A 25,282-nucleotide genomic window follows, 5' to 3' on the forward strand; every position below is an offset into this window, starting at 1 on the left:
CCTAATATTTCCCTGTTGAGTGAGATAAATCTTATCAACTCAAAAAAAAATCTTATCATCTCAGCTCTTCTTTTCGCAATATAATATCAGTACTTTCCAAGTAAATACATATGTTAAAGTGATATCTTTCTATCTTTCCTTTAAAAGTTTTTCCATCTCTTGCATAAAATGAAAAATAGCTATTTAATAGCAAAATAGCAAGAAGTGGTATGATTTATGTTTGCTGCCCAATTGCCTAGTCTTACATGTTTTAGAGAATATAGAACATATCAAGTTTCAAAAGTAGAATTTCAGAGTAATCTTTGTGGGGGCCACTGTTCACACTCCTCAACTTCTGTGCACTATCACATAGTTGGCTCAAATACTGAATATTTAAATACAAGCTATCAATCCTACTGCATATGGAAAATAATGATGTGAACTTATATTAAAATACAGTTTCTTCATGTTCTTAATGGCGTGTAGTTTTTAGGCCCTCAAAAGTCAAAACCATGGTAAGAAAACTACTAAAGCATGTTCAAACATTAAATCATTGATGATCATTATTTTAAAAGTTTTGATTTGCTTGCAGTGTCCAATTGGTTTTAATTCAATGCCAAATTTGCCAAAAAGTATGAGATTATCTACATAGAATAGTAGATACTATCTAAGTATTAATAGACACGAAAAATAAAACAGGACAAAACAGACCCTAAATCAGTCTGAGATGTTCTCCCAATATGTTCATCATAGCTCAGGATTTTATTTCTGTCCTTCACAGAAAAGAGTACTATTATAAATATGGATCATGTATTGATTTATTCAAACCATAAACATTTGTCATTGTCATTCAATCAAGTTTGACATTATCATTAAAATTTAGCATTACCTGACATTTTTGAAACACAATAAACTGGTTTATATTGATGAGTTATAAGGTGCTACATAATGCAAATGTGACAAAAGTGATACAGAAACATATCTTATGTGTGGAGCCATATTTAGTTTGTAATTAGAACTATTTAAGGAATAGTTTGCCTTCTAGAAATCATACATTTTATTTTGTGGAAAATTAGGAGTCTAAGCTTCTTTGGCTTTTTCTTTTTCTTACCTTTGCTCTTGGGCCACCTTTCTATTGGAATCATAATCCCAGTGTTAAGTGGTATTGAATAGTTTGAACGAATGATGGGGGGGAGTGAATTCAGAGAATTGCAACTACAAATAAATAGTATTTACTTGGATCTTCTATATGTTAAGTTCTGCTTTTGGTGCTTTACATTTCTAAACTGCTTTAGAAACACCATATACCAAGAAATTAGGTATTATCCCCATTTTACATATAAGGAGCCTGAAGATCAGAGAGATTTATTTAGTGACTATCTCAAGTAAGCAGTAGAAGCAGGTTTCAAACCTTATTCAATTCCACTTACCCCTAATTTTCCTGTGTAAACAATTTGAGATCTTTTGTTTTGTATACTTACTACCCATGACATACCAATATCTAGTATTTTTCATATCCGTGATCTCTTAGTTTTATGAAGAAAAAGGAAATCTAGTATTTTTATATCAATAATCTTCTTAGTTTTATAAAGTAAAGGGAAATCTAGTATTTTTTATATCAGTGATCTCTCAGTTTTATAAAGAAAAAGGAAATATTGTGCAATCATAATTTATGTGGTCCAATTTTTAAGGCTTTAAGGCCAGTATTCAAGACATATCTTAAATAAGACATAGACTGAAGAGTTCCATGCCAATATATAGTAATGACTAGTGTTTCTCAGTTTTTTTTTGTTTAAAATTTTATTTATTTGAGAGTGTGAAAGAGAGAGCATGAGGGGGCAGAGGGAGAAGCAGACTCCCCTGCCTAGCAGGAAGCCCAACTTGGGGTTTGATCCCAGGACCCTGGGATCATGACCTGAGCCAAAGGCAGACTCTTAACTGACTGAGCCACCCAGGTGCCCCATGTTTTTTTTTTTTTTTAAATTATCCCTCTAGGGAATCTTTTAAAACCTAAATAACCCACCCCCACACACACAAATACACTGTAATTTTATACTACAGATACCCTGTATGTTTGTTTATATACTACTGCTGTTATGGGGGGGTCACAAATTATTATGACATCTAAGATTCTTTCCTTCCTCAAGAATCAGTTTTTGCTCCCTTATGGATGATATTACGCTCATTGAGAATGCATGGTGTAGACCAACTAAGTTCAGAGTTAGTCAGTGTTGTCTGGGAAGACAGTGGTCCACAAATTGTCATTTCTAAACTAGCAGCATAGCATCACTAAGGAATTTGTTAGAAACGCAAATCCTCAGGCCTCATCCAATCCTATAGAACTAGAAATTCTGGGGGTGGGTCCATGCAATCTGTTTAACAAGCCCTCTAGGTGATTCTGATCCATGCCAAGGTTTGGAACCACTAATTATAGACAGAGTGCTGAGACGTGGGTTTATGGCTTGATCACAGCATTGAGCATGTCACTTTATGAGTCACTTTTTCCATCTTGATGTTGACCAGACAACTCCTGGTTTGGAGCCTTACACATATGACCTTCTCAAGCTCACTTGTCAGGGTCCTACTGAGAACCCACCTATTTTCCATGAAGGAGGGAAAGAATGAGACTTGATACCCCCTCAACCTCTCCAGTAGTACATTTTTTTGAAAAAGACTACTCAACATATTACTTAGGGTTATATTCCCCCCAAAACAGTAAATAGAAAAAGTAAATAGATACGTAAATATTAACATTCTGTCTTGATAGGCATCCCATTATGAGCATGAAAACGAAAATGAGGGTGTCCCATTTTATAACAATAAAGGAAGTAATAGATGTGGAAGAACTGGGAATTTGTCAAGAACATATTTGTTTCTCTTCCTTAAATTTCTCATTTGCATTTTTATGAAAGTAAGATTAAGTGTTATTTATTTCTTGATTCCACAGTTTCTCGATCTTTTTTTCTCCTACCTACCATTTTAATCATGTACTTGCTGAGATTGGCTCACCCACTTTATTGACTTATTTCCAGTTTAGATACATGCAACCCAGTAATAATCAGAAGTATTTATTTTCATATGTAGCATGATTTAGAAAAGAACTTAACCTACAGAAATGAAAGCATATGGAAAACCGGGCTGCTATAGCCAAAACCTTATTCTCCACCAACCGCAGGGCATGAAGTACCTAGAACTTGAGAAATATCTTGTGATGCCATGCCATATAAACTTCCACATGACAACTCCAATCGATTTAAGACTCCCCTGAGTCAGTGATTTGCAAAATGTAAATAGCTAATAACCGAACCTCAGATTTGGTGAAAGAAAAAACTTCATGTTGATTTAACCATCATAAGCTCTGTCATGTATAATTGAATTAAAAACCAAACATTCAATGGAGACGAAATATTTTCAAGTTTTTCTCTGTTCTGTTTTGTTTTAGGTGGAGCTTGCTAAGGAAAAAAAGTGTGAATTCTTGCCTTTCTTGTCCCCACGGAAGGTTATATTGAAAGAAGGGAGAATTGTCGCCATGCAATTTGTTCGGACAGAACAAGATGAAACTGGAAACTGGCATGAACATGAAGATGAGATAGTCCGTCTGAAAGCCGATGTGGTCATCAGTGCCTTTGGTTCAGTTCTGAGTGATCCTACAGGTAGAGTATCCGGAGCTGAAATGTGTTAGGCAATTGTCTGTTATTTTAGTGCCATAATAGATTCCAGCTTTCAGGGAATTGTTTTTCACTTTAACATTCATTTTCTTCTTCTAGTATGAAATCCAAGCAATTTTGATTTATAAAAGGCTTAGAAATGGCATTTAATGCTTATACAGAATTATTTTTAAAGTGGTGGGAATTGAAAATAACATTAATCTTTCTCTTAAGCTGATAATCAAAATACATATTCTATTTTGCAATAACATTTGCCTGTTTCCTCTATAAGAAATGCTTTTTCTTCAATTAGACCTTGAGTAAGAAAATGTGACAGGGAAGTTATAACAGCCAATCTCCAATGATTCAGACAAATTGAGACCTAATGAATAGGCAAAAATAGAATTCAGGTGTACTGCTATCCTCATGCCAAGCCATCACTAGAAACATCAAAATTAACAAATTAGAAAATTTGAACTCCTCTTATTTCATCTGGATGGCATAAATGGACATGCTAAGGAAGAACAAAATGCTTTTTAAAAAAGGATAATAACAAAGGAAAATGTTTTATATAACATTCCAACTGAATGATAAGTTAATCAGTTAAGGTTATTGTATGGTATATTTTCACCAAACTCATTGTTTTTGTGAGTCGTTGTAGATGAAAGCTCAGGTACCTATGCGTCTTCATTTTGCGAATTCTTTACCTTTTAATACACACTGTTGAAATGATGATTAACTCTTTTATTTACTGAAGGAAAATAAAAGACATTTCTCCAAGTCAGCGATTCATTATGAATAACAATAATAACAAAAAAAATCAAGACCTGACAATTCCTATGACTCCCTACTATATCCATGCTAAAATTACATTTTGTGTGTGAAATAAAATTGCATTTTGCATCTGAAAAATGCAAACGTGCATTTTTATGCAACAGATAAGTAAAAAATTCAGCCAGTCATGAGGATATTTTATCTGCAGGACATCAAACATCTTGATATTTGGAAACATCCAGATGTTTAATGTCATCAAGATAAATGTTTTCAAATAGCTAGATGATGGCCTGAATTTGTCACTTTTCATCTAGATGTTTATGTGATATGTAGACACAGTCACAGTGTGGTTTGTTTAGTCATTAACTGGGTTCAGGAAGAAAAAACAAAGAACAACACATAAATTGCATTCTACCATCTAAAAAATCATACTGTTCTTACTACTCGGCACAGCACCAGAAACTGAGTAAAAAGTTGAATCATAATTAACTAGCAATTCTGTGATGATTCACATATCAAGAACTGATTTAGCTTACCCATCTAAATTTATGTTTCATAATTGACATCTCTAATATTAAGAAAAAAGTATTTTTTCCTAAACAGACCTAAGTAGTTGTAACTCAGATCACAGAAAACAGCTTTCGCAAAACTTAGGCTCGTATGTGTGAAAAGAGAAAGATTTAACTTAGTATTTAAAATATGAAGTACAAGAAAGTTTGATCTAGTCATGTTTATTTGACAAAGTCATTCCTGAATGCATTTATGTATTTTACTTCTGCACATTTCTTCCAGTGTTTAACACGTACCACCCATATACATTTAGACAAACCAAGGAAAAATAGTCCTTCGCTTTGCTTTTTTTCCCTCCTCCTCTTGACATGAAATAACAGAGTGCTTGAAAAAATTATTCTTGGGGCGCCTGGGTGGCTCAGTCTTTAAGAGTCTGCCTTCAGCTCAAGTCATGATCGAGCCGAGCCGCGCGTTGGGCTCCCTGCTCCGCAGGAAGCCTGCTTTTCCCTCTCCCACTCCCCCTGCTTGTGTTCCCTCTCTCGCTGTGTCTCTCTCTGTCAAATAAATAAATAAAATCTTAAAAAAAAAAAAGAAAAAAGAAAAAATTATCCTTAAATAGAATTCCTTGCTTTTCCAAGGCCTTTCAATATTTGCATTAAGAAGCAGCTACTTTCCAAGTGAGAGGGAAGCTGGGAGAACTGGAAGGTGAAAGAGCTTGCATGCCTCCCCTCTAAATGTGGTCAATACTGGTTTTTTAATGGAAAACATTAAAGTAAGGGGGGAAGGGAATCAATCATTGTTAGAAATTTACCAAGAAGATCTTACCCAAAGGTCATTTAAAAAAAATTTTTTTTAATAATTTCAAAGTCAGCAGGTTTTCATATGCACACACATATTAGCTTTAGTGAAAATCAGTTTATAGGAAGGAGTTGTCCATTTAGGTGTGAAGAGAAACTATTCACATCTCCCTCTTCGACCTTGAATCTTGTTCTATCTTGATACCTATGTGGTACGATTTATGTGTGACACTTTTGTGATTGTCATATATGTGATACTATGTGATTTAATATATTTATCTATAGCACCTTTCTTAAACCGTCTACCTGCATTTCTACCCCACCCCCCATCCCCCCACCACCGCTTGCCTCCTTCCCAACCTCGCTTTGCACAGGCTCCGATGAACTGCATGCCAAATTCCATGACATTTTCTCAGTCCTCATTCTATTTTCTGCATTTGACAATGTTAAATATTTCTATTTGAAATGCTCTCTCTAAGTCACTTAACCTTTCTGAGCCTCAGCTTCTTCCTCTGTTTAAAAAAACAAGCATAATAAAACCTTCGCCCCCCCCCCCCCACCTTTCAGGACTGTTGTCAGAATTAAAATAAAGTAACATGAAAGTGCTTTGGAAATGTAACACATTATTGCTGTTTATGGCACTCCCATTTTCTTGTTTTTTTTTCCTTTTAACTATTCCTCTTCTGAGCCTATCACTGAGTACTTTTCCTCCTCTAGCTTATTACTTTTTAGTATTTTCCCAAGTTCAGACTTTACCTATTTTCTTTTAATATATTTATTCCTTCAGTGAACTGATCACCTCATTAATTCATTTATTATTCATGCACACATTCATTCCCGTAAGAAAGACTTAATAAACAATTTATGTGTGCCAGGTCGAGGCTAGACTTATGGTAGACACTATATCACTTCTGTGTAACTGGCTCCAAAATCGCTTTCTCCACTCCATGTCCCAGAAGACATTTCATCCTTTGTTATATGCCATGCATGTAACGAACATTTACTGAGTATCTAATGAATGCCAGGTACTAAGTTGTGTTCTGGAGAGTACGAAGACGAATGAACTATTCCTTCTACTTAAAAACCTCACAGACTGGGGCAGGAGGCCGACTTTTAAACAAATAATTGTTTTACCAAGTGAAGAATAATACATTTAGAGACATGTACAAAGTAAGGAAGGATCACCTCATGAGGTTTCCCTAAGGCAGATTGCGCCTCAACTTTGCTATTATTTAAATGGTGCTGTAGTTCTCCCATCACTAAAATTCAAAATGTTATCCCAGATTCCAATATCTAATTCCAGTTTTTCTTTTCATTAAATTCACCAATATTACCCTATACTGTAGGATGAAGCCCTGCTCTTTGCACTTGAGAACTTCGGCAAATGGCTTTATATATCCTATGTATCCAGCTTTATTTCCCACTCTTCCCTATAGGATTATTCCTCCCAGTATCTTCTCACAGATGGATTCCATACTGGTAATTCAGAAATTCCTTGGTGAAGGTATTATATAAAATATTCTGAAGAATTCAAGGAATGAAATAAACTTGACAGAGTACATATGAAGAATGGTGATAACATATTCTCAGCATTCTCTGATTACAATATTTTAAATGAAAATACTTGTAGCATCTCAGTTATATCAATACCATATATTTATAAAGGTAACCTAAATTGGGAAATTTCAAGGAAATTAAATTTTTAATCTCAGGGTTTTTTCCCGCATATACTGCATTACTTTTGCAAGTCCTTTAATTTGTATGTCTCACAAAGAATATGAAATAACTTTACTTAGTATTAAGCACTCAATATATCTGTAATAAATACTTCCTGTTGTAAAAATGGTGAATGCCTCAAAGCTTATAGAAAATATATCAAATTTATAAAACAAATATGGATAATATCCTTGGATTATAGTTGCTAATTATTTCATTGCTACCAAAGCTAATCACATTTATGAGTGATCATCATTGTTTTATCTAATTCTATTTTATTTCTATTTCATTTTTTGGGTTGTAGCAGTGAGTGGAAAATAGGAACAAAAGACTCTGTATTCCACATCCCTCTGCGTGGAATATATATGTGCTTATTAGGAGCACAATTTAATTGAATCCTTCATTAACTACTGTCCCAAATTCTAAAGGCAATGTGGTGTTTGATTTCTAATTTGATTGAGATAATAAAGTCTCAGCCTTATTTGATATCTTTCCTGTGAAAAATTGAGTGGTTCCACCTTTTAAAAATTCTCATCCATTCTAAGTATGTAAGATTCCAAATCACATTAAATTGGGATTTTATTGTTCAAGACTGATTTTAAAGGCTGTCAGTAAATTAAGCACAAGCTACCTCTACTGGCATTTCTAGTCCACAAACATTGCCCTTCAGTGGAAATTTTAAAACATTTATTTATTTCAACAATATGTATTTCGTGATACATGAAGTCTCCTCTTCTGCTAAACACCAATGTCAATGTTTATTGAATTGAATTTTCTCTTTTTTTGTTTGTTTGGACAATCTCAGATTTAAGAGACTCCTTGCTTATTCTAAGTCTCTCTTCCGTTCTCTTTCTGCTTGGAACCAAATGGCCAGTTGTGAAAGTGTGCATATCTTCTCTGTTAGTTTGAAATTGATGAGGATAATGGGTAGCATTTTCACCACCTCACAGCTTCATTTTTCCAATGGAGTTAATAATAACAGTTGGCCTTGTCCTCACCTTCCCGGCAGATCTAGATGACATAATTTTATGTGGCTTTGAATGTGCTTCCAGACAACTGAAGGAAGTCACCCTAGCCCATGCCATGACCTCTGTGCCCCTTCCTAGAGGACTGCACCACAGCTGTCCTCTCATTTTTTTGAAATGTTGACTTTAAAAAGAGCTGTGTGCTTTGATCTTCCAGAACTTATTGCAATTTATCTTCCGATTAGATTGTAAACCCCCAAAACACAAAGATCGTACCTTTGTAAGTTGTAGTCCCAATAGCGGCCAACATTAATTAGTGTGCCTGTAGTAGATGGATAAGATGTAGTTGTGTATTTGACTTGACTTGATCCATGTTAAGATATTAATTTTACTACACCTATTTGTCATTTTTTCCTACTATGGGTCCAGTTTGGTTTCTTTTTTTAGAAAATATGAAAGTTAGAAACAGTTCTGTTTTTCTATTGCTATTGATTTTTTTTTTCTGTTTTGGCATAAAATGTTGCATTCTTTATAATCCAATAAATATTACACTAATTAGAGGCCGTCTGGTGTAGCAGCTTAGAGCAGGGGTTCTGGAGCCAGGCTGCCCAGCTGGAAACCTGGCTCCCTTAGTCTCTTTGTACTTCATGGTCCTGATCTTTTAAGGGGGCTGATATAGTATCTACCTTCTCAAGTTATTTTAAGAATAAATTAATAATATATGTAAGGCACTTAAATATATTTCTGGTACATAGTAGCATCTCCTAGATGTTACTATCCTTATGTAACAAAATGTATTTTAATAATTAAATTGAGTTATATTACACCCTTGTGATAGTATGAATGTTGTCTAGGAATAAAAGCATTTGAAAATCAGGACTTCATCTGGGAACTCACAGGTTCTGTGGACATGTCTTTGTAAATAAGCAAAGCACGGGCTTTTACACTTATGATTTTTTAAATATGAAAAAGTTTCATATGTTTGGTTAGTTTTTTGCAGAAAAAGATTATACAGTTTGTAACTGTATCATCATTTTAAAAATGTTTTATTATCAATTCTAATGTTTTCCGTACCATCAAAGGGAATGAAATTTTCTTTCAATTAATTTTTAGTAGTTAGAAATCTCCATTTTGAGTTTCTGCAGATCATTTATGTATTTATTTATTTTAGATTTATTTATGCATTTTAGAAAGAGAGAGAACACAAGTGGGAGGGGCTGGGAGAGGGAGAAAGGATCTCAAGCAGACTCTGTGCTGAGTGCAGAGCCTGACACGGGACTCAATCTCAGGACCCTGAGATCATGCATGACCTGAGCCAAAATGAAGAGTCAGACACTTAACTGACTGCACCACCCAAGTGCCCCTAAATTAGGTATTTAAAGAGCAAAGGATTTTTAATAACTTTTTTCCTCTTAAAAATGGTGAAATTGGGCCAGTTTTTCATTCGCTTAGTTTTTTGATTGATCATTGTTACTTTTAAGAAAGAGAGAGAGAGAAGCACTTTTGAGGATACTAAGTTTGAGTTTTAAGTGCTTGAAAGTTATGGGATGATATAATAAGATTAAAAACCTATGTTTTTGGAAGGAAAAGATAGGCTGAATGGTGACATTGAAGCCGATTCAGCATAGTGCTACATGGCACTGCTCCGGAGAGCAAATGACAAAGTGACTGAACTCTCTAGGTACAGCAAGGAATGTGTGGCCCTTCTAGGAAAGGAGTTTATATACTTCACTCAGTGCCTACATTTTCTTTCTATTCATGTCGCTAGAAATAACAAGAAAACACAAAGCCTAGTTTTCTGAATCTTTAGTGAAACCCTCAGCAACCAACTCCCTTGATGCCATTAATTGCAATTAGTTTAATAAGGGGAGTTTTTGGGGGGAAAAAGATTTTAAAATCACTTACCAGTTCCTTTTATTGGAAATCTCTCAGAAAAGTTTTAAAACCTCATGGGGTAAATCAAAGATTCGAATGTAGCTTTGATTCACTTGCCCCCCTACTGAGAAAAAGTGCAGGCTGTGGGTTAATGTGCCTTATCCTGGCCGAAGTCAGAGCTAGAAATTGCCAGTTAGGCAAGAAATGGCATGCACGAGACCCTGACAATGCAGACTTTCAGGAATTTTTCAAATGTGTCCATTTTTCCTCAGTTCCTTATGTGTTAAAGAAAATCTAGGAAAAAGTCTTTTAAGTGAGCACTAGATGAGCCTGGTAATAATAGTTACCTGTACTTTAAAAGACGTAGCATCTATATGTTTTACTTGTTTTATTCCTTATTATGGTAATTCACTGAGGGAGTTGGAAACACTATGCCATTTTAATAACGCCCCGCCCCCCCCGCCCCCCGCCTTTAAACTAGTGTCTTCCACTTTTTGAACAATGAAACATCTCCTCCAGAAGCTACTGGTTGCACTTAGTAATTGAGCAAATTTTCTTTGAACAATTGTCTACTTTTTTGTGGCCTTCAGCTTGCACAATTCCTCTTCTCCCCTACCAAAAATAAAGAGGAGGGGGAAGGATTGGGTACTGAGTTGAGACTATGCCATACTTGGTAAATTTTCACTGTTGTATGCATTTTTTTTTAATAAATAAATATTTGCAACAAAGTTTCAAGGAACAGACTGTGGAATACTGGACTTCATCAGAGACAGGAGAACTTTTTGGTTGATGGCACAAATGTTAGAGGAAGGGGCTTACTAATGATTAATAGAACTGAGAATGGATGAGATAGAATTGAAAACTAAAGTTGGCACTCCAGTGTAACTTATTGGACATGTTACAGCACAGTAACTTGCATGGGACTTTTCTTTCTATTTCCCAACGTCCTGGAAGGGACTTCAGAAATCATATATTCTAGTCCCCTCATTTCACAGGCTTATTTGTTTAACTAGTAACCTCTGATAGCCTGCTATTCCAGGTACTGAGCTTAGGTTCTAGGGATAAAGTGGTGAAAAGGCAATGCAAAACCTTGTCTCCAGAAATGCAGTTTAACGGGGGAGCCACACAATGATGATAAATTGTGCTGGAGGAAAGCACAGAACACAGTCTGAGGGTTCAGGGAAGCTTCCTAGAGGAAGTGGGTTGTAAATTGAACTTTGAGGGGTATGTAGGAGTTTCCAGGTGGAATGGGGGTGGAAGGGAGGGAGCCCCAGGGAGATTATGCAACTTGCTCAACACCACACTGTTAGATTAGGCAGTCCTTTTACAGTCATCTTAAAAAGCTATATATATAAAAAAATCATGTCTTTCGAAAGTTGTCATCAGCCTACTTATTTCATGCATGTTCTCATCTTTATAAATGAAGGTCTGAATTTTCCATTTTTGTTTCTAAAATTGAACTTTTTATTTTATGATTTTTACCATTCATCCTCTCATGATTCATCATGCAGCAAACATTTCTTAATGTCCAACTATGTTATATGCATTGTCCAAGTGCTATTTACTCAAATATGAGTAAAAGAGAGTCTTTCACTTCAGGGATCCACAGGCTAATGGGAGAAACAGGCACGTACATACGTACATTGCAACATGATGTGCTGATTTTGAGATCACATTTGGACTGGGTTTTGGAGCTTCAGTAGGAGTTTCCCTGTTAGAGGGACTATTATACACAAAAGTGTAAGCTGACAAACGGTTTCATGTGACCAGACAATGGTGAGAAATTCTGCTTAGCTGGAGCAGATGATGTTTGATAAAGTAAGGGTGGAACATGGATAGAAAAAAGGTGGCAGGAAATATGGCTAAAAGCTTATGTGGAGTCAAGAGACTTATATGCTAAACTAGGGATTTTGCATTATATTCTATAGACATCCACATGACAAATGGAAGGCTTAGATATGGGAGAGATCTTTATTGTTTTTTTTTTAATTTTTATTTATTTATTTGACAGAGAGAGAGAGAGAGGAAACACAAGCAAGGGGAGTGGGAGGGGGAGAAGCAGGCTTCCCGCTGAGGAGGGAGCCCAATGCGGGGCTCAATCCCAGGACTCTGGGATCATGACCTGAGCCGAAGGCAGATGCCTAATGACTGAGCCACCCAGGTGCCCCGAGATCTTTATTGTTAATGAGATAAGACTGATAGGTGCTTGGATTTTGTACCATTTGTATATTCTTCAAATAGTTGGGAATTAGAAACCATGAAATCATCTTTGAAGTGGTTCATTTCAGAAGACAAATGTGTTTTCTAGTATTGAGCACCTGAATTAGGCAGTTGTTCACTCAATCATGGGTATGATCCCACAATATAGATCCCCTAATGGGAAAGTGCCCCAGTAGGATTGTCAGTACTAAGGAAGGGAGAGAACCTGTGCCCAAATGGGCAGCTTCCAAAGCGATAGGCATGACAAAAGTGATTCATGCATGCCTAATTTCTCCTTCCGATTCACAAATTATGATTACTAATTTCAGCTTTTTGAGGACAGGTAAGAGACAGAGAGACACCACTAGTGTTATAACAATGATCGTTTCCCCAAATGGAAAGAGGCATCAGGAGTATGAAAGAAGCATGTTGCTCCACAGGGGCAGTAATGTAAAAAAAAAAAAAAAAAAAAAAAGAAGTAGGTAGAACTCCAGAAGAACATTGAGAACAAGACATATTTCTTAAATAGAAGAGTCATGATTTGGTCATCTGTTTGATTAAAAAGGTTGCATGTGGAGTATCTAGCATGGTAGTTTGATCAGATGTTCATAAGCCTGATAGCATTCAGGAACACAGCAGATGGAACAGATCTGAGGGAAATGGTGACTTGTTGCATTTGGATTTGCTCACTCATTGAACTGGAAACGGCACTAGAACTAAGAAAATAGAGAATGATTGAAAACAGACATTGGAAATCATTACATATCATTTGTCTTGTTTTTTCGCTGTCATAACGCAGTACCTAGGACAGTGCTACTCACTGATTGAATTAAAGAATGAAAGCTGTCATAGCCGGTAGTTTGGATAACACCTTCTTAAAAGTATGATAAGAGAGGATATGTGGCATTTCTTCTGGAATTCCAGAAACATCTCACCTACCACATTATGAAGGGGAAAAGTCAGTTTGCTGACTTTTATATTTACCATCTGCTTTTCAGATGGTAAATATCTCAAGGAAGACGTGGTGTCAAGACACTTTTTATTCCATGATTCTGTACCTTTACTCTCTTACTGATGTGTGTGGCTCCTTACAGTACCATTTCATTTCATAATGCCTCAGTGATAAAACATTAATATCTCCTTTAATGTTTGGTCCCACGATGAGAATGAACTCTTTTTAGTCTTCCCTGCACAGTGTCTTGCTTTCAACTATATTTTGGGCAAGAAGCATTCTCAGGAACCCAATACTAAAACTGTACATGTTTTCTTAAAAATTGCCCTAATTATCCTATATTTTTCTGACTGGAAGTGAGGATGAAGTGGTGGAATCTAATGCAAGTGCTGACATTTTTGCAGAATAACCAACCAAAATAATGGAATCTTGGCAGAGTTTTCCTTTGGAATTATTTTAAAAGGGTGGAGGTGATGGGGAAGGAGGTGAGGCTGATAACAGTGTTAAGTGACTTGAAATCAACATCACATCACTTACACCTGCCTTAGACACCCATTTGAAGTACAACATGATATTTCTGTAATTATTTTACTTCCCTCTAATAACTGCATAGGAATAGGTTTGTTTCCCCAGTGAATAGCTCTGTTCAGAGCCTTCCCTTATCTTTATTTTCCAGGTTTCACTAGTGGTTGATAGCATATGCATTCTTAGAGGGAGACAGTGGATAAATCAGTAGTTTTCCATCAAATCAAAGATTACATTCAAGAGGTAGAGCAGTGGCATGAAACAACTTTTGCTGGGGAAAGAAGGTAGAAAATGGAAAAATAACAATTGTTTCAGAGAACAGAAATCATAAAACATAGCCGATGTTATTCAACATATAGTGAATGTACTAGATGTCCGGAGCTTTTTTGACCATGGCCTGTTATATTTGTCTTTTAAATACTAGTTAGCTATGATATAGTAAAAGTTTATTCTGAAATCTAATATTCGTATGAAATATTGAACTACACTAAGTTGCTATGCAATGTTAAATCAAGATGCAAAATTTAGTTAAATCATAAAGTAATGATGCATACTTTATACTTCTGTTCTTAGTAATACATATTTTGTGTTGCAGATTGTTTTGTTGTTAGTGACTTTGCATTTGTATTTTTGGCTTAAAGCACAAAATAAAAATAACAATATACCTAATTTAAGATAGTCTGTGGTTAAATAAGTTACTGACCTACAAAAGTGTAAGTTTTAATTGTATAAATTGGAAAATTACATTGAATCATATTTAATACCTATCTCCTAAATATGAGAGCTAGCTACTCAATTCAAATGGACTATGTACATGGAATTTACTAGATGTCCCAAATGTGCTGGCATTGCTGGAGGAGAAAGCCAGCATTAATATTAACATCCATTCGGAGGTCCCACCCAACATTTATACAGACTAATGCGAATCATTTTTTCATGCTAGCCATACTTATATTTTGTAATTATGAATCTCTTTTAAGTGTTTTCAAAAGACCTTTATTCACTAGCCATTTGTTTTTATATACGAATGCATGAAAGAGTGTCAGGCATATTATGCGCCCCATGCTTGACAAATATCCAGTGATTTTCCAAGTCCTCTGAAAAGTGTATTGACAAAGCACTTGGTTTAATATGGCCCAGCATTTCCCCCTATATTTGCACACTGCTGCCAAATGCACTTCTCCGTCACTAATATCAAGGCATTATTCTCCTATGTACGAATCTAAAATTACTACCCCCGTCCCACTGATGGTGGGATTGAAACCAAATAACTTAATTTAATTTTGACACCCTTTTAATCTTCTCTCCTACATACTTGTGGGACCTTATTTCCCATTCTTTCATTCTGTATTTGCTAAGTATATTGGGTTCTGTGTTAGGTTCTCGTGGGTACACAAAAATGAATATACTGTCCCTGTCTACTGGAGCTTTCAGTCTAATAGGGGGAGAAAAATGCACCTAAATAAAAATGCCATTAGATAGATAGTGACACAAGGAGTAACAGATTCCCTGTTAGTGTAACATTCAAGGTGGAGAGGTGACTTCCAGCTCTAAGAATCAAAGAAAGTTTTATGGAAGCCACGGCATTTGTAGTGGAGATGAGGATGGGGCAGGACTTAAGAGGGCAGATAGGGAAAGCACATTTTAGCACAGTGAATAGGTAGATATGTATACAGAGTAGTCATTTTGTCTAGATCATAATGAGAAACTGTAAAGGTGGGAAAACATATCATTGCTAATTCACAAAATGGTTTTAATGTTAGGCTGAGGCATCTAAATTTTATTCCAAAGTTGGTGGGTACTAGAAATCTAAAGGGGCATGCTGATGAAATATGTTTTCCTCATACACAGAGGGAAGATGGAAATGTGTGTGTCCATTTTGGCTCCTGCTCTTCTCCTCCTTCTCTCTGTATATCTTATATAGTCTAAATTATATTAACAATAGGACTGTAGGGTAGTTTATTCATATTTTAATCCAAAGTACCCAGCACAGTCCCAAGCAGTCATTGAATAAATGGATGAATGAATGAATAAATGAAGAGGTGGATGAATATTGGGATGACCACGTTGGGAGGACCAGAATAGAATGAAATGACTGCTTTATTCAGAATGTCCCTACAGAAGATCCACAGTAAAGACGAAAACATATGAGAGTGGTATTTATGTCAAGTGTCATATGAAGGCCAGCAAACCTTCATTCTGTTGAGGGAACGGTCAGATGCTGGACACTCTCACTTGCATTAAGAAGATAGCCTCCTTACTGGTCATCTTGCTTTTTCTCTTGCTTCCGTATAATCCTACCAGAATCAGCCCTTATAAACAGAAATTATATCATGTCATTCCCCTATTCCAAACCCTCCAGTGGTTTCCTACTTTATTTAGAATATAGTTCTTCTCAGAGCTTATGAAGCCCTCCCTGATGAAACCCCTACTTCTCCCTCAGGTCCCCTCACCTCTTCTTACCTTGCTTCCTTTCTTTCACCCACATAAAGCCTCCCTTCCTCCTACTCACCTCACCCTAATGCCTCCGCAATGCTTCCCTCTGCCTGCAGTGATCTGCCTCGAGGTCTTCACATGCTGGCCCATTCTTCCCCTTCATGTTTTAGCTCAGATGTCATCTCACTAAAGAGCCCTCCATGACCCTCCGTCTCCCTAGATCTAAAGCACCTGTCCCCCTTCGTACTCCCCTCAGCATGTAACACCCCCTTCCGTGTAATTCTCTTCATGACCATCTTCACTATCATACAATTCACTTACTTGTTCACTTTCTTATTTTATGTCAACTGAAATGTATACCCCACAAGGACAGGTCCCTTATTACAGTTTACTATACTGCCTACAGCAGGATTTAGTACATGGTAGACAATAAGTGTTTGCTCATTGAATGAATGAATGCAGGCTAGTACCTTAATTTTTCCTATGCAATCATGATTAAACTCCTGAAAGAGTGTCCTGTATGCACTGCCTTGCTCTATTTGCCTTGCTGTATTTGCCAGATCCTCTGCCCTTAACCCCCTTTAACTGCCTTTTGCTTTCATCATTTACCGGCAAATCCCATCTTTTTACTGCTCATTGAACTTCAAATCACCAAATCTAGTTACCTACCTTACATTTCTCTTGTATTTTACATTTCTTGAAATGATCTCTTCTTGGCTTGTGTGGCTCAGAAATACCTTGAGTCTCATGAAATGCTGATGATTCCCCCTCTGGCTTTAGTTCAGGTTGTGCTTGCTGCCACTTTAAAAAATAACTGGTGGACTCTTACCTGGATTTATGTTTTTTATTAACTTTATCCATCCTTATGACTATGTCTAGTCCCAAGGTACAGAGCTCTCTCCTGAGTTCTAGGTGTATATCTATCTCCAAATTCCCCTGAAGACCTCCAGGCTTTTCTAGTTGGTACATCCACAGCTAATTTGTAGTTAGGTTCAAACCGTAAGAGTGTGACTTGAGTAACTTACCTCACTCTCAGTTTTCTCAGCTGTATAATTGAAATAGCATCTATTCTGTGAGGATTCGGAGAGACCATATATATGTTGCCTAGGTCAGAACCAGCCGTGTGTTCATGGAGGCATTCTCAGTAAATGTTCGTCATTATTATCATTGTGAATGCAATAACCTTCGCCAATACCAAAGATATTTCTTGACTGCATGGTAGTACAACTCATGCTCTATATAAAGAAGCCGTATTTTTGAATTATGCATTTACTTATGTATTAAAATTGTTTAAAATATATTCTATTTTATGTTTTAAGTTTGCATTGAAGTATGCCTACAGCCGATTGACAAGGGGGAAAAAAAGTCGTAAGATGGATATCAAAAAATAACATTAATGAGCTGCTAAAGCTAAAATTACAGGAACTTATGAAATTGGTTAAACATAAAAACCATTAAACTGTTTACTGAAGCTTCACAGATATACTGCAGCTAATGAGCATTTCTGCTATTTAAATAAGCCCAAATTGAACACACATTACATGGATACATAATTAGTCATGGCAGTCAAACACACATAGACTTACTTTTAAAGCTCTATTTAGAGAATCTTTTCCGTTTGATTTATTTTGTTAATTAAAATATTTTTCAGTATTCACTTATATTTTAATAATATTGTTTTCTCCAGTAGTATAATTTACTACTGGCTTCCTATTTGTTTTTATTTGTGCTTTAAATGCAGCAAATGGGGGGATTTTATATTAAACATTTTTCTTAATCCCTTTCTTTAATTATTTATATCATTTGATGGTATCATTCAGCATTTTAAAAGGTTCTTTCACTGGGAAGTATATATAAAATATTTCAGTAGCCTTTCTACTTTTTCCACAGACTCCTAGTTATCAAGAAGTATTAAGCACCTAAATGTGCATAGAATTATGATGATTATGGTCCAAATCAGATTAAAGGATGATCTATTCCTTCCAGGAGTTTGTAGTCTTAAGTAGATGGTATCATTGAATATAAATAAGCAAATCAAAGGACAGCATTTGGGAATCCAACAGAGAATTTGAAAACAATCCCCATATATTTCCTTCAAGGACAATGACCTCCTTGTGGAGATCTCTCCCAGATAAAATAAAATGAAATCTTCAAGGAGTTTAGGGTTTCAAATAGATGGAATTATTGCAGAGAAATAAGCAAATCAAGGTGAAGTGCTTGGACAATTTTATTAATTGATTAGTTGGTCAGTTTAGGAAATGAGAAAAGACTCCCTGTAGAATACAAGTAAAACAAAAGGAGTTGCTACAGGCTATTATTGACATCCATTTTTTTGTATTTAACTTGGGGAGCCTAAGCTTGTTTCAAGTATGGAGGGGAGGAAAATTAAATCTGTACTTTCCCACTGCCTGAATTCTACAAGCATATATAAACTGAACATTATTTAACCATAGCAGTAGGGAAATTGAATAATTAAATCAATCAAAAGAAATAACCAAGTGCATATTCTTCCCTAGTCAGTGTGTTTGTCACTATAGAAGTTTTTTTAGAAACTTTTTTTTTAAAAAAGGAAAAATATTTGGATTTCCTCTCTACAGTGAGCTGTCTGTAACTGTGGAAAATGATCTACATGAAAAATAATCAAGACAGGACAATGTGAGTTCTAAATAAATGGAATGGAATGAACAACTATTACATTTTTTCAACTAAAAAATATTCATCGAGTCCTCTTGTGTGCCAATTTGTGCTAGATGCTGGGGAAGGAGCTGACTCAGTTATGGTCTCTAAACTCAAGAAGTGATGGAGGCAAAGCAACTAAAATCAAGTCACATTGTGACTAGGTTAACAGTCAGTTAAATTCAAAACGGGAAAAGTTTCCATTGGAGGAGTTGACCTAAAGGCTATTATCTGTAAAGCTGGTCAAGATTAGAATTCTTTGCTATCCCCTCCCCCACCCCCGCTTCATTTTCGTTACTCCCATGGTCCCCAGTTGTGAAACTTTAAGAGACTATTTTTGGCCCATTCCTGGCTGCTTCTTGTCCCTACCCCAAAAGTCAATTGCAAGGAGGGCTTTGGAGTCAGAAATAACTGGATTCGAATACCAGCTCTGCCACCCCTTGGCTATATTTAAGATGATAATATCTACCTTAAAGAGTTGTTTTGTGGTCTAAATGAGATTATTATATAGAAATATACAGCATCATTCCTGCCTCATACAAGGGATTAATAAATGTTGATTGCTTTTCTTAATCTTCTTCATTAGGTGAGGATGATATAAATGAGATGTAAGAAGTACCTAGGGAGTCTAGGGAATTTCATTTGCATGAATTGTCAGAACATGGTAACTGACTGGATGTTGAGATCATCGGAGAGAGAAGAACCAAAGATTATGCCAAGATTTTTAAGATTTATTTCTAGGTCTTTTGAGAAAGAAGAATAGGAAAAAGCAGGAGTGGAGATTGAAGAGTGATCATGGAGGCAAGTGGAAAATCAGAAAGTGTGGTGTCATGGAAGCCAAGCAAAGGGACATTTATGAGGAGGAAGAGGTCATCTGTTAAATGCTGCTGAGAATTGGAGGAAGGCAGTGCCACAATTAGGGTGAGACAAGTGAGGTGCCCACCTGCATTTGAGCCTAAGGTCCTGAGCCTGAGGACCTTCTGAAGTTTTATTCTTCGGGTGCCTCACTCACCTCACCCTAGTCTGGTCTTGAAATAAGGTGATCACTGAGGAGAGTCACTGGATGTGGTGACCTCGCTCTAATTAGTCATCTTAGTGAAAAGAGTTTTACTGAAGTTTTGGGAGGCAAATGCAGATCTGGAATGGTTTAAAAATGGAAAATACTGTACATGTATGTACGTGCTTATGAGAAACAACTCAGAGGGAGGGGCTGATAATAGAATATGTAATCTAGGGAGCAAAATGCCTACAAAGTAAAATAGAGGATCCTAGGGCTCATATGGAAGGACTGGCCTTTGATGAGAGGGAGAGTTCTTTAATTATTATAAATAAGAAGGAAGATAGGGCACCTGGGTGGCTCAGTCTGTTAAGCATCAGCCTCTTGATTTTGGTTCAGGTGGTGACCCCAGGGTTGTGAGATCCAGCCTCACATTGAGCCCTGGGTGGGGCTCTGTGCAGAGCTCTGTGCCTGTGCTGGACATGGAGCCTGCTTAAGATTCTCTCTCTCCCTCTCCCTTTGCCCCTCTCCCCTACACCCCACACTCTTTAAAAAAAAAAAAAAAAAGGAGGAGAGGTAGAGTGGACACAGATCAGTAGGTTTATAGTTTGGACAATGGGATGACCAAAGAGTACCCATATAATAGGTTCAATGTTCTTTATGAAGTATAAGGGAAGACCTTCTCCTGACAGTGGGGGGCAAGAAAAAAGGAGCTTGGTCCGTCAAAATTTGAGGAGAAGACACAAGGTATAAATGGTGGTCACAATGAGTAGAAGATACAAAAGAGCAAGCTTACTAATATCAGTCATGAAATGGTGAAAGGCCCAAGAGAATCTTGTAAGCTGGGTTTGGGATGATTTGGAAGGGACAGTATAGCATCCACACGGGAACCTCTGAGGCAGCTAAAAGTGCCAGAATAAAAGAGCTCAAGGTTGTGACTAAAGTCATTTTCGTAGAGATGAAGTTAAAGGCACATGACTCAATCTGGGAAGAAGAAGATGAGATGAGGAGGAGCCAGAGCCCAAGATGGACAGTTTAAAGATAAGGAGAGCCTGAATAGAGTAGCATTCTGCAAATCAAAGAAAGAGATCAAAATGAATGTGATAAAAGGATCGGACGCTACAGGAAGGCAGAAGGGAGGAAGACTGAGGTCACAGAATTTAGGGACCATGGAGATCATATTTCCATTAAAGGGACAGCCGGGAAGGAATAATTGGGTGGTGAAGAAAGTCAGTGTAAATTACTCTTAAAACTAGGTGAAGGAGGAGGTTAGAATGAGAAAAGAGAACCATGCCAAAACTAAAGTTTTTCAAAATAAGAGATGAGAGGAGACGGGAAAGAGGAGAAATGCAATATTCTAAAGAGAGTCAGAGATGATATTTGAGGTCCTGGAGGAGTGGGAAGGTGCAGAATCAAGGTTAACACTTGAGGGGTTTAGAGAAGGACAATGATGAAGCTTCACTGTGGGTTCCATTGTGTCTGCATATTGATTCAATTACTTAGATGCAGAAGGGAGATGTGAAAAAAAGCTCATGCCACCCAGACTTGATATTGTCAGTGGAAGGCATTCTCTGGGTCTGTCCCTTCCTTACCCCAGGTTGTTTTATTGAAACGGAACTCTGAGATCCCAGCCCTGTAATTAGAATTCATTTGCTCTTGGTGAGATTTTGCTTTCAGCTCTGAATTACTGAGATTATTGCCTCAGCTCGCCTTTTTGTTTCGTTGTGCTTCGGTCTTACTGGCTAATAGGTTATGCAGAATTAAACAACAAACATATAGATGAATTCATCCATGTTTTCAAGATATCATTTTATTATAAATGTTGAAATTTTTTAGCCTCCCTCATTGTTTCATGGCATATCAGACACTCCAAAGAATACTAATAATCCTTCTTCGTTATGATTTCTGTTGTATTGTTTTATTGTTTATGCAGAATTAATTTATATTTATGTACTAAAATATAACATTCTTGACATCTTTTTATAAATCCTGAGAAATATACTTGTCATATGCTCGTGGGTTTCTCTTCTACATATATGACAGCACAGCTACATCAGTTTAATTGACCTTGGCAATCTGCATCTGCTAGTGATGTGTCCCTGAGGGACGGTTTCTGCAATTTTAAGCTGTGGCTTATCGAAGAACTTGTGTGTCACAATACAATTAAGTCTATATAAAAAAATCATTTCATGCATAACATTAAATTGACTAAAAGTTCTTATTTCAAAACCATTTCTTGTTTTAAAGCCACCTCAGAGTGTCTTTGTTTTTTAAATAAGCTCATTTGAACATAGTAGTAATTAAAGCAGAAAATTAACATAAATCTTGAATGTTTGGTATGAATTAAGGATGTTTTTGTTCTTTTTAAAGACTGCATAAAATTCCAGGCACCATATCACTTAACACATTTCTGTCCCATTTGCAGAATAATAGAGGCTGTGAATAAGCATGTTTTAGGGTTCTTTTTCAAGTTCTTTTTCTGTTCAACTATGGAGCCACTGGGACATATGCTGCAGTCTCCGTCAAGATGCAACTTCATGGAAATCTGTGGGAAAAGTACGCATATCATAACAGAAAATCCCTCTCCCCTCACTCCCGTTATTTTATAAACAAGGAAGAAAAAATACAATCCTTCTATTAATATTCATTTAACACTTCATAGGAAATGGCAAGCAGTTATTTGGTTTGCAAATGTAAATATACATTTTTCATCCACTTACGCTTTCACTCCTTCCAAACTAGATAAAGGCAGAACAGAAGATGTGCTTCTGAGATTTATTTTCATTGTATTTCAAGTTAAATGTATCAGCAGAGATGGAAGCTAGCTGTGAGGAGTTCATAGAAGGATAGTTACAATGATGAGGAGGATGAAAGTCTTCCTCATAAGAAGCAGCTAAATAAATGAACTTCTGACAAATTATGCATAAAATACATATGGATTTTTTTCACCGAATCCTCTATTTGAGTTCTAAATTGAATACTTTGGAGCTTACAAAATACGGTTAGATAATAGAAAGATCTACTGTATCTCAAAAGAGTCCTTGAAATCATGAAAGGTGTTATTTGAATTCATAATCTGAGCCAAAGTTTCAATGAATTAATGGATTATCTCCCCCTTCCTTTATCTCTAGTTTATTATAAACGTTGAAATTTATGTATACACAAATATATAAATGGACGCATATAGATCATATACTTAAATATAGAGCCCACTGTGCCAACAGGGAAATGATCCTAATCATTTGATGTTCACGTTGTAATGAACAGTCATTCTTGCATTAGCTGCTTAGTGCCACTGGTAGAAAATGTTTTTTACCTACTGTAGCATTTCTTTTCTTATTCATATAAATTCTCCATGTTCTGTTTTTCCAAAGATCCTTTGTAGATATTGACGAGTCAACATATGGATATTAAAGTGGAAACAGATGATCTCTATTTTGATTGATGTAAGCTTTGCTGTAATATATTAATAACATCATAACCAACTGCTTGACCTCATTGTTTTTTCTATTTATTTTTTAAATGAAACTATAGACATGCTAAACTTGAAGGCCTCTAAAAAGATTGGGGGGGGGGAATTGAGTAGATAGTTTTTAAAAGGGGGCTGAGATAATTTTCAATACGAAAGAAAAATCCTTTTCTTTTTTGGAACACAGTGTCAGGGAGTTGATTATTAGTGAGGTTAGCTGGATATTACAAATGATAAAGTAATTAAAACAGTTAATATTCAGGTCCAAGATTTCAAGGTAAAATTAAGTCAGATATTGAGGAAAGAGCATATTTTGAAAAGTAAACATGAGTATGTATGAATGTTTAGGGACATAAAATCATACAATGCATACATCATGGAAAGACCCATGAATAGAATAGTGCTTTTGAATTCACAAATAAATGCTCCTAGGGTGGCTTATGGTGTCGGTGCTAAATATTTTAAGAAATACAAGATTTACTTATTAAACTTACAGTAACATTTCCTGACTATTTATTCACTGAGTTAGTGATGGAGCTCTAATATTAAAGTAAATCATACTATTTACATTAAGTCATAAGAAATTATAACACATACTAAGGACTTCACGTTAGTTCAGCAGGCATTTAGTCGGCACCTGTTGTGTATAATGCACTGTACTCAAGGGTTAATTCAGTTTTTGTGAGGACTGAAGCTTATATAATTTGAGGACTCCTTTATAAAAAAAGGAAAAAAAATTACAAATTCAAATTTAGGCACAGGGCCTTAAAAGAGGACCATGCAAGTGAGAGACCCTGAAGCTTAAGCTTCAAAAACTTCACAGTATATATGTCTTTGACTCTAATAGCTGCTATGGGAAATCAAAGATAACTAAGGCATAATCCCTGCCTTGCTCAAGTTTAGACTGAAATCTGTGCTAACCTTCAAGGATACTCCAGAAAAAAAAAAAAAAAAATGAGGAAAATGTATAAAAGGGCTTTGATCTCCTGGTGAAATAATTTTGGATTCCTTCTCATTTAAAAATCTTTATTTCAGTTCTCTATATAGAAAAACGTTGCATCAAAGTCTTGGACAAATAAGGTCATTTCTTACAGGGGAATTATTTTTTACTCTCTCTCTCTCTCTATCTCCCATTACATAAACCATTCAGTGGTGGTGTGTTCCAGTTACCATTATTATTGTAATAGGTTGAATTTACAAGCCATGCTCACTATTGACTTTTTTGTAACTCAAGTTAACTGTCAACAGATGGTAGTGATGATCTGTATGCGATGGGGAATAAATGATAAAGGTGTCTTTTCATGTGACCTTTAAAGACATTAGAAAAATCTTCTCAAAATGCCATTCTGCATTGAAAATAATTACATGAATATTTAATTTTACTCTCGATGAAAGGTGAAATCACATCAAAGATATAAACACTATCATATTTTTAAATAAAAACCTGAGCACAATAGCATTTACCCATCTGTTCATTCTTTCATTTCATTCATTCATTCATTCATTCATTCATCCATCCATCCATCCATCCACTCATGCATTGAATTGAGTCTTTCCTGTGCTCCAAGTGCTGTAGTAGGCTTTGTGGTACAGTGGTCAGCAGCATGGACACATTGCTATTCTCATGGAACCTACAGTCTTGTGGGGAACACATAATCAACAGTAATTCCTTAATAGTTTTCTAAAAGTCTAATATTCTTCAGGTAGAAAACTACAAAGGTTTATTTTTATGTCTTGCTTTTCTATTATTGTTTAGGAGAAATGG

General features: G+C 36.0%; 1 protein-coding gene across 2 annotated transcripts in view; it reads left to right on the top strand.

Annotated features, from left to right (window-relative positions):
* The window catches only part of DPYD (dihydropyrimidine dehydrogenase), a 794,533-nt gene that overhangs the window by 366,921 nt on the left and 402,330 nt on the right, over positions 1–25,282 (top strand). For both annotated transcript variants that reach the window (XM_088022348.1, XM_028101938.2), the window contains exon 11: positions 3,422–3,632. In XM_088022348.1, the coding sequence (XP_087878474.1) occupies positions 3,422–3,632 (211 nt within the window). The remainder of the gene's footprint in view (positions 1–3,421; positions 3,633–25,282) is intronic.

This window comes from Eumetopias jubatus, unplaced genomic scaffold (assembly GCF_037043125.1).
Source record: "Eumetopias jubatus isolate StellerSeaLion01/CBP00866 unplaced genomic scaffold, mEumJub1_p1.0 scaffold_4, whole genome shotgun sequence".
In the NCBI taxonomy this organism is placed as follows: domain Eukaryota; kingdom Metazoa; phylum Chordata; class Mammalia; order Carnivora; family Otariidae; genus Eumetopias; species Eumetopias jubatus.